At 40.2% G+C, this 14,144-nt stretch overlaps 1 protein-coding gene across 1 annotated transcript; it reads left to right on the top strand.

Annotated features, from left to right (window-relative positions):
* The first annotated feature begins 8,758 nt into the window (after nucleotides 1-8,758).
* Nucleotides 8,759-10,010, top strand: LOC149287916 (hemoglobin subunit alpha-3-like). The gene is made up of 3 exons (XM_089492357.1): nucleotides 8,759-8,853; nucleotides 9,354-9,558; nucleotides 9,882-10,010. Exons 1-3 carry the CDS (start codon nucleotides 8,759-8,761, stop codon nucleotides 10,008-10,010), a joined length of 429 nt encoding a protein of 142 aa, XP_089348483.1.
* The last annotated feature ends 4,134 nt before the right edge of the window (nucleotides 10,011-14,144 follow it).

Below are 14,144 nucleotides of genomic sequence, written 5' to 3'. Positions count from 1 at the left end.
TCTGTGTAAAAGAAGTACACAGTATGCAAGCAGATGACAATATACCAAGGTCATAAAATCTTTCTCCTGCTGCTGGCAAATTGCTCAATACACCCTATTGACAACCCACCAAATACACTGGCATTCTTTATTCTAAACAAAAGAAGAAAATAAAGTTGAAAAAAAGTACTTTACTTTACTACAGAAAACAATATTAAACGTATATCCGTAAGTTCTAAAATAATACATTTTCAAGTATTTGTAGTATTACTCAGTTTGTTTCTGGTGTTATGTGATTCCAGTTGGGATAGAAGTACCACTATCCAAATACAAAAGCAATATAGCACAGAATACCTTTTTTGTTGCTGGTTCTACCGCATGATGGTGGTAATGCTTTGCATCCACTAGTAGACAGTTTTGAACATTGGTCTTCTCTCATTATGGAACAAAAGAGCACTATATACAGCTGTATATTCACATCATTTTGCTTTATACTCAGCACTTACATTTTTCTATGCGGCTTTGAAGATATGTATGTATATTCTAAAATGACTATTATATCATTTGTATAGTACATACAATAGATATTGACCAACACTGCACTTATACCAATTAAATGGAACCAAGTCCGTTAACAACTAGATCAATTCTTGTGCTTAATTTGAAACACATATCTTTGATTATATGTTTCTGCTGATTATAACATACAGGGTTACTCTAGATTTTCTAGAAAATATATGCTATCAGTATAGGGTGTGTATATATAGGTATATATATATATATATATATATATATATATATATATATGTATATATATATATAGTTCAATTATATATTTGTACACATTATGTGTCAGTAAATGCTTACAGTAACAATTACTGATGCGATTATATGTTTACACTGTACAAACAACTATACTGTGCTGTGTGAGGCCTATCTATATACTGATAATAACTATGATGTACTGCAAGAAGTTGTGTGTCTATATACTGATAGTAAATATGCTGTACTTAACAAGGTTGTGTTAATATACTGATAGTAAATATGCTGCACTGTACAAGGTTGTGTCTATATACTGATAAATACTAAATCATGTAATGTACAACACTTCATATGAGTATATTGATAGCATCTTTGCTGAATGAGGCTGATATTCTGAAAAATATCAGCCAAATGTAATCGGACTGCCTTTAAAGTTACTATTGCTGGTTTTAATTCCCTTTATGAGCTGACAGCATCATGTACAAATGGTTATTGTAGAACACATCCACGCTAGGGTTCCGAGACCAGAAATTAGTGGTTGTGTTATATGTTTTTCTTTTTTAACTGATTCATAAGAGTAACATGAAGAGCAATCATTAAGCAACAGAAAATTAGTATCAGCCAGAACGACCACATAAGGCATTCTTTTCAGAACATATAAAATTCAGGTGTTGCTGAGTGACATATATAAAAGTCAACCCTGCAACAAATAAACCTACAGATGGAATAACTTATGACATAGTACCATTAATAAGGGTATGGCACATACTGACGGTATCCTAGTCACAATTTATTGAGCACCTACATAAGAAATGGCCCACCACCTTTGTCACCTCAAAAAACATCTACCGTACCAAGTAAAGACTTGGGGCTGAGGACATAAAATAATATCTAAAGTACACAACCACTGATGCTGCAAACTATCATTTATTACAGTCAGTACCTAAATCTTTAATTGCAAACATGTTTTGGTGATCAATTAGTGAGGTCTATCCTAAGCACCGTATAGTAAAAAAGACTTCAATCACTACATTTTCTATTATGTCGGTTGGTATGTTCTTTTTTTGTATAATTTATTTTTCCTTTTTTGTTATACTTTTTTGAATTTTTAATTTTGGCTCAAGTTATGGGATAATTGAGAAAAATGAATTATTAGTCACACTGTTTAATTACTTCATCCTCAAGCAGTGCCAGCATTTCACCCTTTAATGTGCAAGGAAAAAAGTACCTCAACTCACATACACTCAACTGTAAACTGAAAAAAGCAACTCTTATTTTATAAAAATGCGGGTTGGAACTAAGTTCCAAGTAGTGATGTCCGGATCATGAACGAATCGTTCATTTGATCCGGTTCTTTTTAGTGATCCGGATGAATCGGTTCACTAGACTGAACGATTCATTTGTAGCGGTTCAGTCTGTGAATCATGCAGCTGTAACATGATCCTAGAGCTGTGAGTTATCTGCAGAGCACTCAGACACAGACTCTGGGGTCAGGTTACAGCTCATTAATTCACACAGGAACGATGACTCATAGAGTCAGAGAGTCGTTCGAAGAGTCGAATGATCCGAAGAGTCGAATGATCCGAAGAGTCGAATGATCCGAAGAGTCGAATGATCCGAAGAGTCGAATGATTCGAATCTTACAGGGATCCGGATCTTACAAGGATCCGAATCTTACAGAGATTCGAATCATTCAGAGAATATTACTGATACCATACTTTTATAAATAAATACATTAATAATGTTCACACTGCCCCCAGGATTTAGATTCCCCTGACTTGGCCCCCTTTACCTATAACTGCACCTACAGTTAACTTTAAATTAAATTAACCCTCAGTCATCAGCATAAAATTAACCCTTATACCCCATCAACCATAACTGCCCCTGAAATTAACCGTAAAGATCCCATTAACCATAACAGCCCCTGAAATTAACCCTAAAGACCCCATTAACCATAACGGCCCCTGAAATTAACCCTAAATACTCCATTAACCATAACTGCCCCTAAATTAATTGCATGTACTCCAGATAAATTACCTAATAAATTGGTATGGTTGATGGGGTCTTTAGTGTTAATTTAGGGGCAGTTATGCTTAATGGGGTGTTTAGGGATAATTTAGGGGCAGTTATGCTTAATGGGGTGTTTAGGGTTAATTTGGGGGCAGTTATGCTTAACGGGGTGTTTAGGGTTAATTTAGGGGCAGTTATGCTTAATGGGGTGTTTAGGGTTAATTTGGGGGCAGTTATGGTTAATGGGGTGTTAAGGGTTAATTTTAGGGGCAGTCATGGTTGATGGGGTGTTAAGGGTTAATTTTAGGGGCAGTCATGGTTGATGGTGAGGGTTAATTTAATTAATTTAATAAAGTTAGCTTAAGGTGCAGTTGCAGGTAAAGGGGAATGTAAATCCTGGGGGCAGTGATTATTAATGTATTATTTATAACAGTATGGTGATATTCTCTGAATGTTTAGAATGCCAATGAAGGCAGAGAGTCGTTCAAAGATCCGGATCTTACAATGATCCGGATCTTACAATGATCCGGATCTTACAACGATCCGGATCTTACAGTGATCGGGATCACTGTAAGATTCGGATCCCTGTAAGATCCGAATCTTTGAACGACTCTCTGCCTTCATTGACATCACTGGAGGCAGGGGGGAGGATTCATAATGAAAGGGGCGGGGCCAATCGTTAGTGTGCCTGCACGGAGTTACTGGAAAACAGTAACTCCGTGCAGGCACACTGAGTGATCCGAAGATTCGGATCATGAACGAATCGAAATGATCCGATTCACTTTAATGATCCGAACTTCCCATCGCTAGTTCCAAGCCCTAGGGGGTTGCAAATTGATTTGAGAGTCTACCACCCTCACCAAAAATTACATAATTTAAACAATAAATAGAAACCAAAGTTTTCAGAACCCCTTAAATAAGGGAGAGGCAACAACAAGCCCCAATCCTCTACTCCATGTGCGGTGAGGCATAATTAAACAATATAGGTATAGTATCTCATCTAATTTACAGTAAAATGCTGAAAAATGCAGAAACCCAATCTAACCTCAAGGAGGCAGCAGTTCTTTTTTAAGCCTAATGTATTGTGCTTACTTAACCAGGAAGTAACTATTGACAGAAGTTCCAGAAGGTTGGAAATTGGCAGTTGTAAAACCACTTCACAAAATAGGTAGCAGGGAAGACAATTAATGGAATCTCCATGTAAATGGTTTCCAAGATCAGGAACGTCTAACTAACTTAATTAAAAAAATAGACCAGGGAGAAGCAGTAGTGATAGCATTTCTAGATTTCAGTAAGGCATTTGACACTCACAGAAGACTCACAAATAAATGTCTTCTAGACTGCAAGCTCATTTATACAGGGTCCTCTTTACCTTTATTTTCTGGAAATCCAAATTGTTATGTTATGCCCTACTTGCTGGGGGCATTAATACAAATAGTGGTGGCTGGAGGCGATCATACAAGGGTGTGGGGGCACCACATTAATCAATACTAAAAGGGTGCTGGTTGATGCATCAATACACAAGGGGCAAAAACACTAAGGGGGGTATAAGCAACAATGCAGTGTGGAAAATGATGTAGATGTCTGTGGCGTAGATAGTGTCCTGCTTTTTGTTTGTTTTTGGTTATTAGTGTAGCAAAGCCTGTACTGGTGTGTGTATGGGTGTTGGTGTGGCAGCGCCTGTCCTCGTGTAGGTGTTTGGGTGTCAGGGTGGCAGATCCTGTCCTGTGTGTTTGGGGGTCAGTGTGGCAGAGCCTGTCCTGTGTGTTTGGGTGTCAGTGTGGCAGAGCATGTCCTGTGTGTTTGGGTGTCAGTGTGGCAGAGCATGTCCTGTGTGTTTGGGTGTCCGTGTGGCAGAGCCTGTCCTAGTGTGTGTGTGTTTGGGTGTCAGTGTGGCAGAGCCTGTCCTGTGTGTTTGTTGGTCGGTGTGGCAGAGCCTGTCCTGTGTGTTTGGGTGTCGGTGTGGCACAGCCTGTCCTGGTGCGTGTGTGTTTGGGTGTCAGTGTGGCAGAGCCTGTCCTGTGTGTTTGGGTGTCAGTGTGGCAGAGCATGTCCTGTGTGTTTGGGTGTCAGTGTGGCAGAGCATGTCCTGTGTGTTTGGGTGTCGGTGTGGCAGAGCCTGTCCTAGTGTGTGTGTGTTTGGGTGTCAGTGTGGCAGAGCCTGTCCTGTGTGTTTGGGGGTCGGTGTGGCAGAGCATGTCCTGTGTGTTTGGGTGTCGGTGTGGCAGAGCCTGTCTTGTATGTTTGGGTGTCAGTGTGGCAGAGCCGGTCCTGTGTGTTTGGGTGTCGTGTGGCAGAGCCTGTCCTGTATGTTTGGGTGTCAGTGTGGCAGAGCCGGTCCTGTGTGTTTGGGTGTCAGTGTGGCAGAGCCTGTCCTGTGTGTTTGGGTGTCGGTGTGGCAGAGCCTGTCCTGGTGTGTGTGTCGGTGTGGCAGAGCCTGTCCTGTATGTTTGGGTGTCAGTGTGGCAGAGCCTGTCCTGTGTGTTTGGGTATTGGTGTGGCAGAGACTGTCCTGGTGTATGTGTTTGGTCATCTGTTTCCTGGCACTTAACTTACAGTAGGAACTATTTTAATTTTACTTAGCCAGAGATAAAACATCCTCCTGAATTTGTAGTGACTTCAGGGGACAAAAAGGTGACTTCAGGACCCTGAAATCATTTAGTGGAAAAGTTAAGGTATTGTCAGGGTCCATCCAGACTGCGGAGCTGCATATCTGTTTTTCCCTGCCTTGCCTCAGTTCCCATGTTTTGCTGTAATCCGTTCCTGAAGTGCCATATGCTCTGTTCTGTGCTTCTGTTTCCTTGATTCCAGTCTTGCTCTTTGCTTCAGCTCTGTTTCTTTTATAAGGTGTGCCCCACCCGTTATGTTTGTCTCAGTCTGCAGTCTTCAGGTATGTCTCTCTGACACGTGTTTGGATTTCATGTTTAGTACCTCTGTAGGCAGGTTTTAGTGTTAGGACCCACCAAATATTGGAGTACTTAGTGGCGTAGTGGTGGGCTAAGCATACTATGTGATGCAAAGGAATCTCCAACTGTTATCTCATAGTCCTAGGCTAGTCCTGTATCCATGTGTGTCTATCCTTGCTTAAAAGGAGAAGCGTCTGAGGATTCCAGCTCCTCACTCCTTCCCCTGTGTTCCTTGCCTTGTTCCCTGTCCTTTGTTGTGCCCTGTATCATGTATGTCTTGTCTGGTTATGTTCCTTGCTCGGTCTCACTTTTCCTTGCTGTGTCCTCCTTGCTTTCTACGTTTCTGTTGATGCTCTGCTTAGCTTCCGTACTCCCAGCCTGCAGCATCCTGCACATGATTCTAGTATTATGTCTCATGCCAGCTCCAGGGTGTCTGCGGGATTTCTCCAAGTTCTGCTTTGTTCTGGACTGCTATGTCAGGGCCCAGGTATGGGGCCGCACAGCCCTAGATGCCCACCTGGAGAGTGCAGTCGCCCTGCACCAGGCCCTGTCCCACTCAGCTACTCCTGAACAGACAGTCGTCTGTATGGGCCCAGTCCCTGACAGGTATTGTGTTATTTCCTCTATAATATTTATTTCAAGGATTAGTTGCACTAAATTGTAGATTCAGGCTTCCCATGTTGAATGATCAAGTATTATGTTAGTCCAGTAAAAAAGGTATCATATAGTGGTATGGTTTAATTGTGGAAATTATTAATGCCCCCCCAGTTTTGACTGTGGTATTTTATATGCCCCCCTATATATTGTTTCTAGAGTCATCACTGCTGGGAACTGGTAAACCAGCACCTTCTGAATCCATCAAAACTGTACTTTTGCGCTCCCTTATCTGAACTTTAATTTGTTTATGGGTTTGTTAACGCAGACAGATTAATGGAGATCTCTCTTTCTACGCTAATCCATCTGCATTGCTTCACAGGTTCTGCCCTAGAAGTTGATGCCTGGACCACGCAACGGATAGCGGGAAGAAGCAAGGAGAAACATACCCATGCCCTCACCCTATTTAAACATTATCTATACTTTCCATCAGCTAATGATAAATTACCTCCGCCCAATTCTTCTGGAATCTTAAAAGTTTATTGAACGGAGGGGTAATATGAGAACACATTTCTTTATAAAAAGTGTAGTAGTTACTTGGAACGAATGTTCACTAGAAGTACATTAAAACACAGTACATTTATTCAAGACATTTGACATGTCCATATAAAGAAACAATACTATTTTCAAAATGGCAGACTAGTTGTTTCTTGTTACTCCTTTTTAAAAAGAAAAATGTGATCCCCACCAACACATGTGCAGAAGTGCAATATATATATTTGTAATACTTCCCAAAGTCTGCAGCCGCCCAAATATCACTCTTCCTCAGAGTGCAACAGTAAAAATATGTCCAGAGTTGGGGCACAATGACATAAAGGGAAAGAAAAATCAAAATAGTGTGATAAAGTAATCATAAAACTGCAAGTGTAAAAGTGTAGGTACCACTCACACATTAAATAGAAGTGTCAAGCCCATCAGATGATTCTTATAAATGCTTCTTTTATTCTTCATAAAATTCTAAAAATAATGGTAAATAATGGTGATAATACCTCTGGTTCTGAAAACACAGAAAAATGAATTGCACTTACAATTGGGTTATTTTTAGAATTTTTTGAAGAATAAAAGAAGCATTTATAAGAATCATCTGATGGTACCGGTTCTTACAGTTATATGATTTATTTTATCACACTATTTTGATTTTTCTTTCCCTTTATGTCATTACACCCCAACTCAGGACATATTATTACCACTAATTATGTATCTATTCCAGGAAGATAAACTCAGACCTACCAAGTCCTTTTGTACACATATACCGCTTTTTCAAATCCCAACTCTATCTGCAATTATAATAATTATATGATTATTATACTAAATATGCAAAACCTACATGGGGCAAGGCAATTTTTTAATAACTATGTAGGGTGACCCAGATGAACCTGTCCATGTGGTATCTATGCAAAATGACATAGACACAGTCAGCAGCTGGATATGCATATTACATTTTGAGGCAAACAACAACCGGCAGACACACACTGCAGTGTCCAACAGGCAGATAGCATGGGTATGAGGCACTTTTGGTCAGTGGCCTACTGGGCATTTACGTAATATGCCTGACTATAGCCCAATGGGTACGCACAATGGATGACACATGTAGAGGTTTATTCCCCAATCATGTGTGGGTCACATTGTTGACCCCTGCTAAAATTATAGAACTCACTGGAATGACTACCTACTGGAATGAGACCAATTGGTACTGTCAGTTATACCAGTATTATTTATTATCATCAGTATTGAAAGAATAACTAACTTTACCCTTATGATACCATTTAGAGGATGAAACATGCGGTCTATGTGATGGGTGACCATTTTCTGTAGGGGTCTCTTAATACTTAGTACTCTCTAGCACCATACATCAAACTCCTAGTCTTCACACAACCCTCAATCCATGCAACAAACATTTTTTATCATATCATCGAGCTCTGTATACATATATAATAATGATTATAAGATTATAAGAGTCATTTTCTAAACAAATTTGTGAATTGAATAACACAATAAGTATCTTGTTGCTGAACAAAATAAAAAACAAAGACATGCGTTAAGGTTATATTAAAAGTTGTTCTAGTTGCTAAAGTTCAAAGACAGTTTGTCCCATGGTTTCAAACATATTTAACAATACTCATAGTTTTAGGTGCTTTAACCCAAAAAAATGGTTGTACTTTTGACGAGGGTCCCTATACTTTAGTTCGGAATTAGTTGCTCTAAGCAAGGATTGATGTGTTTGCAATTAACAAAGATAAGATTTTTGTACCAAGTCAGACAAAATGGCATATATTGTTGAGACAGATAATTCCAAAGGGTGTAACTTCATTTCAGCCAATAGCAACGATTTTCCTTGGGTCCCTTTTACAGTTTAAAAGAGTGTCAGATGCTTTCATTCTGTGTGCACTTGTCTTCACTCTCCATTTGAAGTCAGTCTGAAGCCCACTACCTCCCCAATCACCAAAATGACTCTGAGTAGCAGCGAGAGATCCGCAATTATTTCCCTTTGGGGCAAGATCGCTCCTAACGCCAGCACCCTGGGAGCTGAGGCTTTGGAAAGGTAATTATATTAATTTGCCACTAGACCCATAACTGATATATTATCAATGTAAATAAAACACTAAAATTACAGTGAAAATATAAACTGATGCATTTTATTCAGATTCTCATCAACTGGTATTGGTTTAAAGGGGCTACTCTGCTGAATGTAAATATTTGTAACATAATGCATTACTGTGGATTGCCCAGGCCCTTCAATGAAATGTTTCTCTAATCCTGTAAATTGTTCTACCATTTATAGGTTAATTGTCATGTGACAACATTTTCTGATTTATTTGCTTAATGTACTAAATATTGTAACTGATATTTTGGAAGTGAAGCAGCACTTTTAATGAAAGCTAAACACAAAGTTTGAATTGTTATTGAGAATCCATTGCTAGGAGGGAGGAGGTCAAGGCTGTCACTTTTACATACATGCAGCTACAATGAAAAGAATAAAAAAATCATAACACATACAAAACAAAACTAATGGAGGTAATAGGGTGTTCATCTGTCTTCTAGACTTTTCCTGAGCTTCCCTCAGACCAAGACATACTTTGGCCATTTTGACCTGACCCATGGCTCTGCTGACCTCCTCAACCATGGAGGAAAAGTTGTGAATGCCCTCGGAGAGGCCGCCAAGCACCTGGACAACCTTTCAGGCTCCCTGTCAACCCTCAGTGACCTGCATGCCTACAACCTGAGAGTGGATCCAGGAAACTTCAAGGTGAGACAAGCAATCTTGTATTAACACCACCATCCTTAACATCATTGGATATTGTTCAATTATATTCCATTAATAAAGAGTAGCATTAGCTTTAACCTGTTATCTAACTAACATTACCGTGGTAGGAAAGATTGGTGGTCAAATTGTGTATCCAACGTTTTCAATGGTTTTGACTTTTATGCTTTAAAAAGTAAACAAAAATGAAAACATTGAATACTAAAAGTAAATCGAAGTATTTATACAAGACATACAGACAATACTCTGTATTTAAAGTGAGGTATATACAATTAACTGTTATTGTATTTACTGTGTTCTCTCTACAGTTGCTGTCTCAAACTATCCAAGTGACTCTGGCTGCTCACTTCCCTGAAGACTTCACACCCTCAGTCCAGGCTGCCTGGGACAAATTTATCGCTGAAGTAGCCACTGTCTTGACCTCCAAGTACAGATAAATACACCAAGACAACAAGAATACATCTGTAATTACACCAAATCAACATATGGGATGTTTACCGGAAACTATTTGTCACCTTGATTAGGGAACTCTAAATATCCCACTAAAGCTGTAACATTGTAATAATAATAATAATAATAATGCATTCCACATATGTCCCATTGTGATTCTGATTATGAAAAATAAAATAAATGAAAATAATTTAATTGTTTGCTTTATAAGCCTACAATGCACATCTCTCACCACTTCATCTACTGAATCTACTGTTAAAATTACACATGTACTTGTAGTATAGAAACTGGAATTTTGAACAACATGCTATTTGAAGCTATATATTTCACTTTTTATACAATGTTTACCTATAGTACCTTTCAGCACCCAATACCAAAGGTATTGCAAAGGTATTAACCCCTACAGTACCAGTTATGTGGGAGATACATAGCAAGTAAAGTGGCCTCAGCCTGACAAACACCTAATCTCCTAAATGGCCCCACCGAGGACTGAACAGATCAATTTTCTGTAACATAGTGGGACTGCATGCATTCCTATAGCTCCACCTGCAGAAGTCTTGAATGTTGAAGAATACACATAAATATGCTTTAAATATGGATACAATGTGTTTACTGTTAAAGGATGATTAGAGGAAGATGTGTGTGACTAGTAAATTCAACTTTATAAATTCCAAACTGTAAAAATCTATTTTGACATTAGCAGGCTTGCATATTGGAAAAGAATCCTGATCACTTTATTATTATTATTATACTTTATTTATAAAGCGTCAACAGATTCCGTAGCGCTGTACAAGGTAAAAATTTTACAGATAACAACAAGTACAAAATTGACATACAATTGACCCTGTTCCCGCAGGAACTTACATTCTAGGTGGATAAGGGGTGAGACACAGGAGGTGAGAACTGCGTGGTAGTGAATGATGTTAATGTAGGGGGAGTTTATGTTAGTGGTAGGCTTCCCTGAAGAGAAAAGTTTTTAGGGAGCGTTTCAAGGAGGGTAGAGTTGGTGAGAGTCAGACAGCACGAGGAAGGGAGTTCCAGAGGGTTGGTGCAGCGTGAGAGAAGTCCTGTAGGCGGGCATGGGAGGAGGTGATGAGTGAAAATGCAAGGAGCAGGTCTTTGTTGGATCTTAGAGGGTGGGCTGGAGTATATTTGCTGATGAGGGAGGATAGGTAGAGGGGAGCGGTGTTAGTGAGAGCCTTGTAGGATAGAATGAATATTTTGAATTTAATTCTGCTATAAATGGGACTCGCAGAGAGGTGCGGCAGATGCAGAGCGTCGGGTGAGATAGATTAGCCTGGCAGATGCATTGAGCACAGATTGAAGAGGGGATAGTCGGGAGAGAGGGAGGCCGGTAAGTAGGTTGTTGCAGTAGTCTAGACAGGAGATTACGGGGGAGTGGATTAGTTCTTTTGTGGTGCTGACAGTCAGGAAAGGACGAATTTTGGAAATGTTACGCAGTTGGAAGTGGCAAGATTTAGAGACTGATTTGATGTGAGGGATAAAAGTTAGGTTAGAGTCTAGGGTCACTCCGAGGCAGCGGACGTGTGGTGATGGAGAGATAGTGGCACCGTCAACAGTGATAGAAAGGTCAGAGAGGGGAATAGAGTTGGAGGGAGGGATTAGAAGTAGCTCAGTCTTAGACATATTTATTTTGAGGTGGTGAGAGGCCATCCAGGAAGAGATGCCAGATAGGCAGCTGCTGATCTGAGAGAGGACAGATGCAGAGAGATTGGGGATGGAGAGATTTGTGTGTTGTCAGCATAGACGATGCTGATCACTGCAAACAAGTATCATGAACTGTAAAGTTATAAGTAGTTATAAGCTTAATATTATAGCCTGGTGGTGGTATGAAAAAATTCTGATACCAAGGTGCCAGTAACCCTAGGCTAACCCCAGCCCTCAAAAGTGTACTTTCTACTTATATTTTGTGGCACAATTATGAAATGTAACTATTATTAATGCCTAAACTGTGTTGCATACTGTCACCTACATGCATGTGCAATCTATATACTGCATATGGAAAAATGTAATAAGTGAGTTGGGAGTTATATACTGTAAATTGTTGCATAGTTTACTCCAAACTAGGCATGCATGAATTGTGCTTAACTTATTCTGGAAAGAAATATAGGTTTCCTATATAAAAGCTCTGGCATTCCATGAGGAGAAATGTGTCATATGTAGACAGATTTGTAGGTAGATTAAAAAATATTCATCCTGAGTGCTGGTTAAAATGAAAATTGAATATTTATAGCACATATTCATTACACATACACACAGACATAGGCATAGTAAGAAAAATCAATTATGATTTTTATTTTTGCTTCATTGGTGTTTGGAAAACTAATTTAATTTTCTGGCCTTTTGTTTCAGATAAAATTGAAAGGTTTTTTTTGATATCCCTCTCTCCTCCTACCTTATACACATGCAAACTACAAAACACAGTCACACTATCCTAGACACAAGCATACTTAATACACAGTGACCCTATCCTATAAACATGTATATCACCCTGTAAACACTACCCAGGGCCGGATTAAGTGCATCATGGGCCTGGTGCTGAGAATTTGGGTGCCCCTTTTTATGGAAATAAATTAGACACCTCAGCATCCATGTGTACTGGATAAAGATGCCATCAGTGCTTGGCAGATAATATAGGATAGAATCTTATGTGATAGGATTGGGAGGACATCCATACACCGGATGCCTGAAGCCACACCAACACCAAAACACACACAGCAGGACAGGCTCTGCAACACTGACACCCAAACACACACACACACCAGGACAGGCTTTGCCACACCGACACACCCAGACACACACACCAGGACGGGCTCTGACACAGACACCAAGACACATACACTAGGACAGGCTCTGCTACACACACATCCGGACAGGTTAAGCTAAAACAATAAAAATATATATTTTGAACACAGCCAGCGCTATGTGTACTTATGCCCCCAGCCTGCCCCTCCATTCATTATTGATTTATGAGATGGCCCCAGCTGTACCCCTTGCATATTGATGCCACCAGCCTCTACGTATATTTGTGCCCTCCAGCCAGCCCCACAGTGTATAGCCACCCAGCCACCATCCCTAGTCTTGATTTATATGATGCCCCAGCCTGCACCTCTTGTGTATTGTTACTAAAAGGGGGGGCTGGGTGGCATAAGGTGGTAGACCTTATGCCACCCAGCCCCCCCTTTTGGTATCATGTCATGATCATCAACATCATTTTTTTGGTTACTTTACTGTTACTTTCCCACCTGCCCTTTGCTCTCCTCCATGGGACCGCCTGGGAAGTCTCTTGATTTCCCAGTTGGCCAGTTTGGCCCTGATTGGGCCTATTTTCGGGTAGAGACCTGGAGCTGCAGCTCGTTCAGCCCCTACGTTAATCCGCCCCTGACACTACCCCATACACATGCTTCCCAAACTATTCAGTTACGCAACGCATGCTTCATAATACAAAGGCTCACAGTACTATAAACACACACACACAGCTGGATGAGGCGGCCCTGGCACTTTATGTTGGTGGCTGTCTAATGACGTTCATCAGCCAACAGCCACTTGTTATGTCTTTTTTTTGCTAATTCTGTGTCAGCAGGGCTGGTGCAAGGATTTTTACCACTCTAGGCAAAACATAATTTTGCCGCACCCTGGCTCCACCCCCACTGGCTCCACCAAAGTACTCCTATAGGTGGCGCCGGTCCTGTGTGTCAGGCATATCCAGTCAGTGGCTGCACACTGAGAAACTTCATCTGTCACTACAGTGAATATGGAGCACTGTAGGGCAGCAACCCATAGGTTGCGCTATTATAGCTCTTCCTGGAGGGTATAGTGGATCCTTGCGAACTTTCTGCAAGGGATAGAAGACTAGGTTAATGGGGAAATTTCAGTTCATATAGTCTCCTAATAACCATTGCCTTCAAAGGCAACCTTATCTTCTACTGTTGTATGGTTCAGTGTATTAACTTTTTTGTGGAATGTCCTTTCTTGCTGGGGTAGGATCTCTGACACATAGCATTCCTTGAGACAAAGGACAACATTTTGACCTCACAATGAGGTATTTTTCAAGTGTGAGGTTGAAAACGTTGTCCTTTCTTTCAATAAATCTGCCTGAT

This window comes from Sceloporus occidentalis, unplaced genomic scaffold, assembly GCF_023333645.1.
Source record: "Sceloporus occidentalis isolate IW3139 unplaced genomic scaffold, rSceOcc1.0.p SCAF_55, whole genome shotgun sequence".
NCBI classification, from domain to species: Eukaryota; Metazoa; Chordata; class Lepidosauria; order Squamata; family Phrynosomatidae; genus Sceloporus; species Sceloporus occidentalis.
The sequence above is the reverse complement of the archived record's forward strand: the minus strand, read 5'-3'. Positions and strand labels throughout refer to the sequence as shown.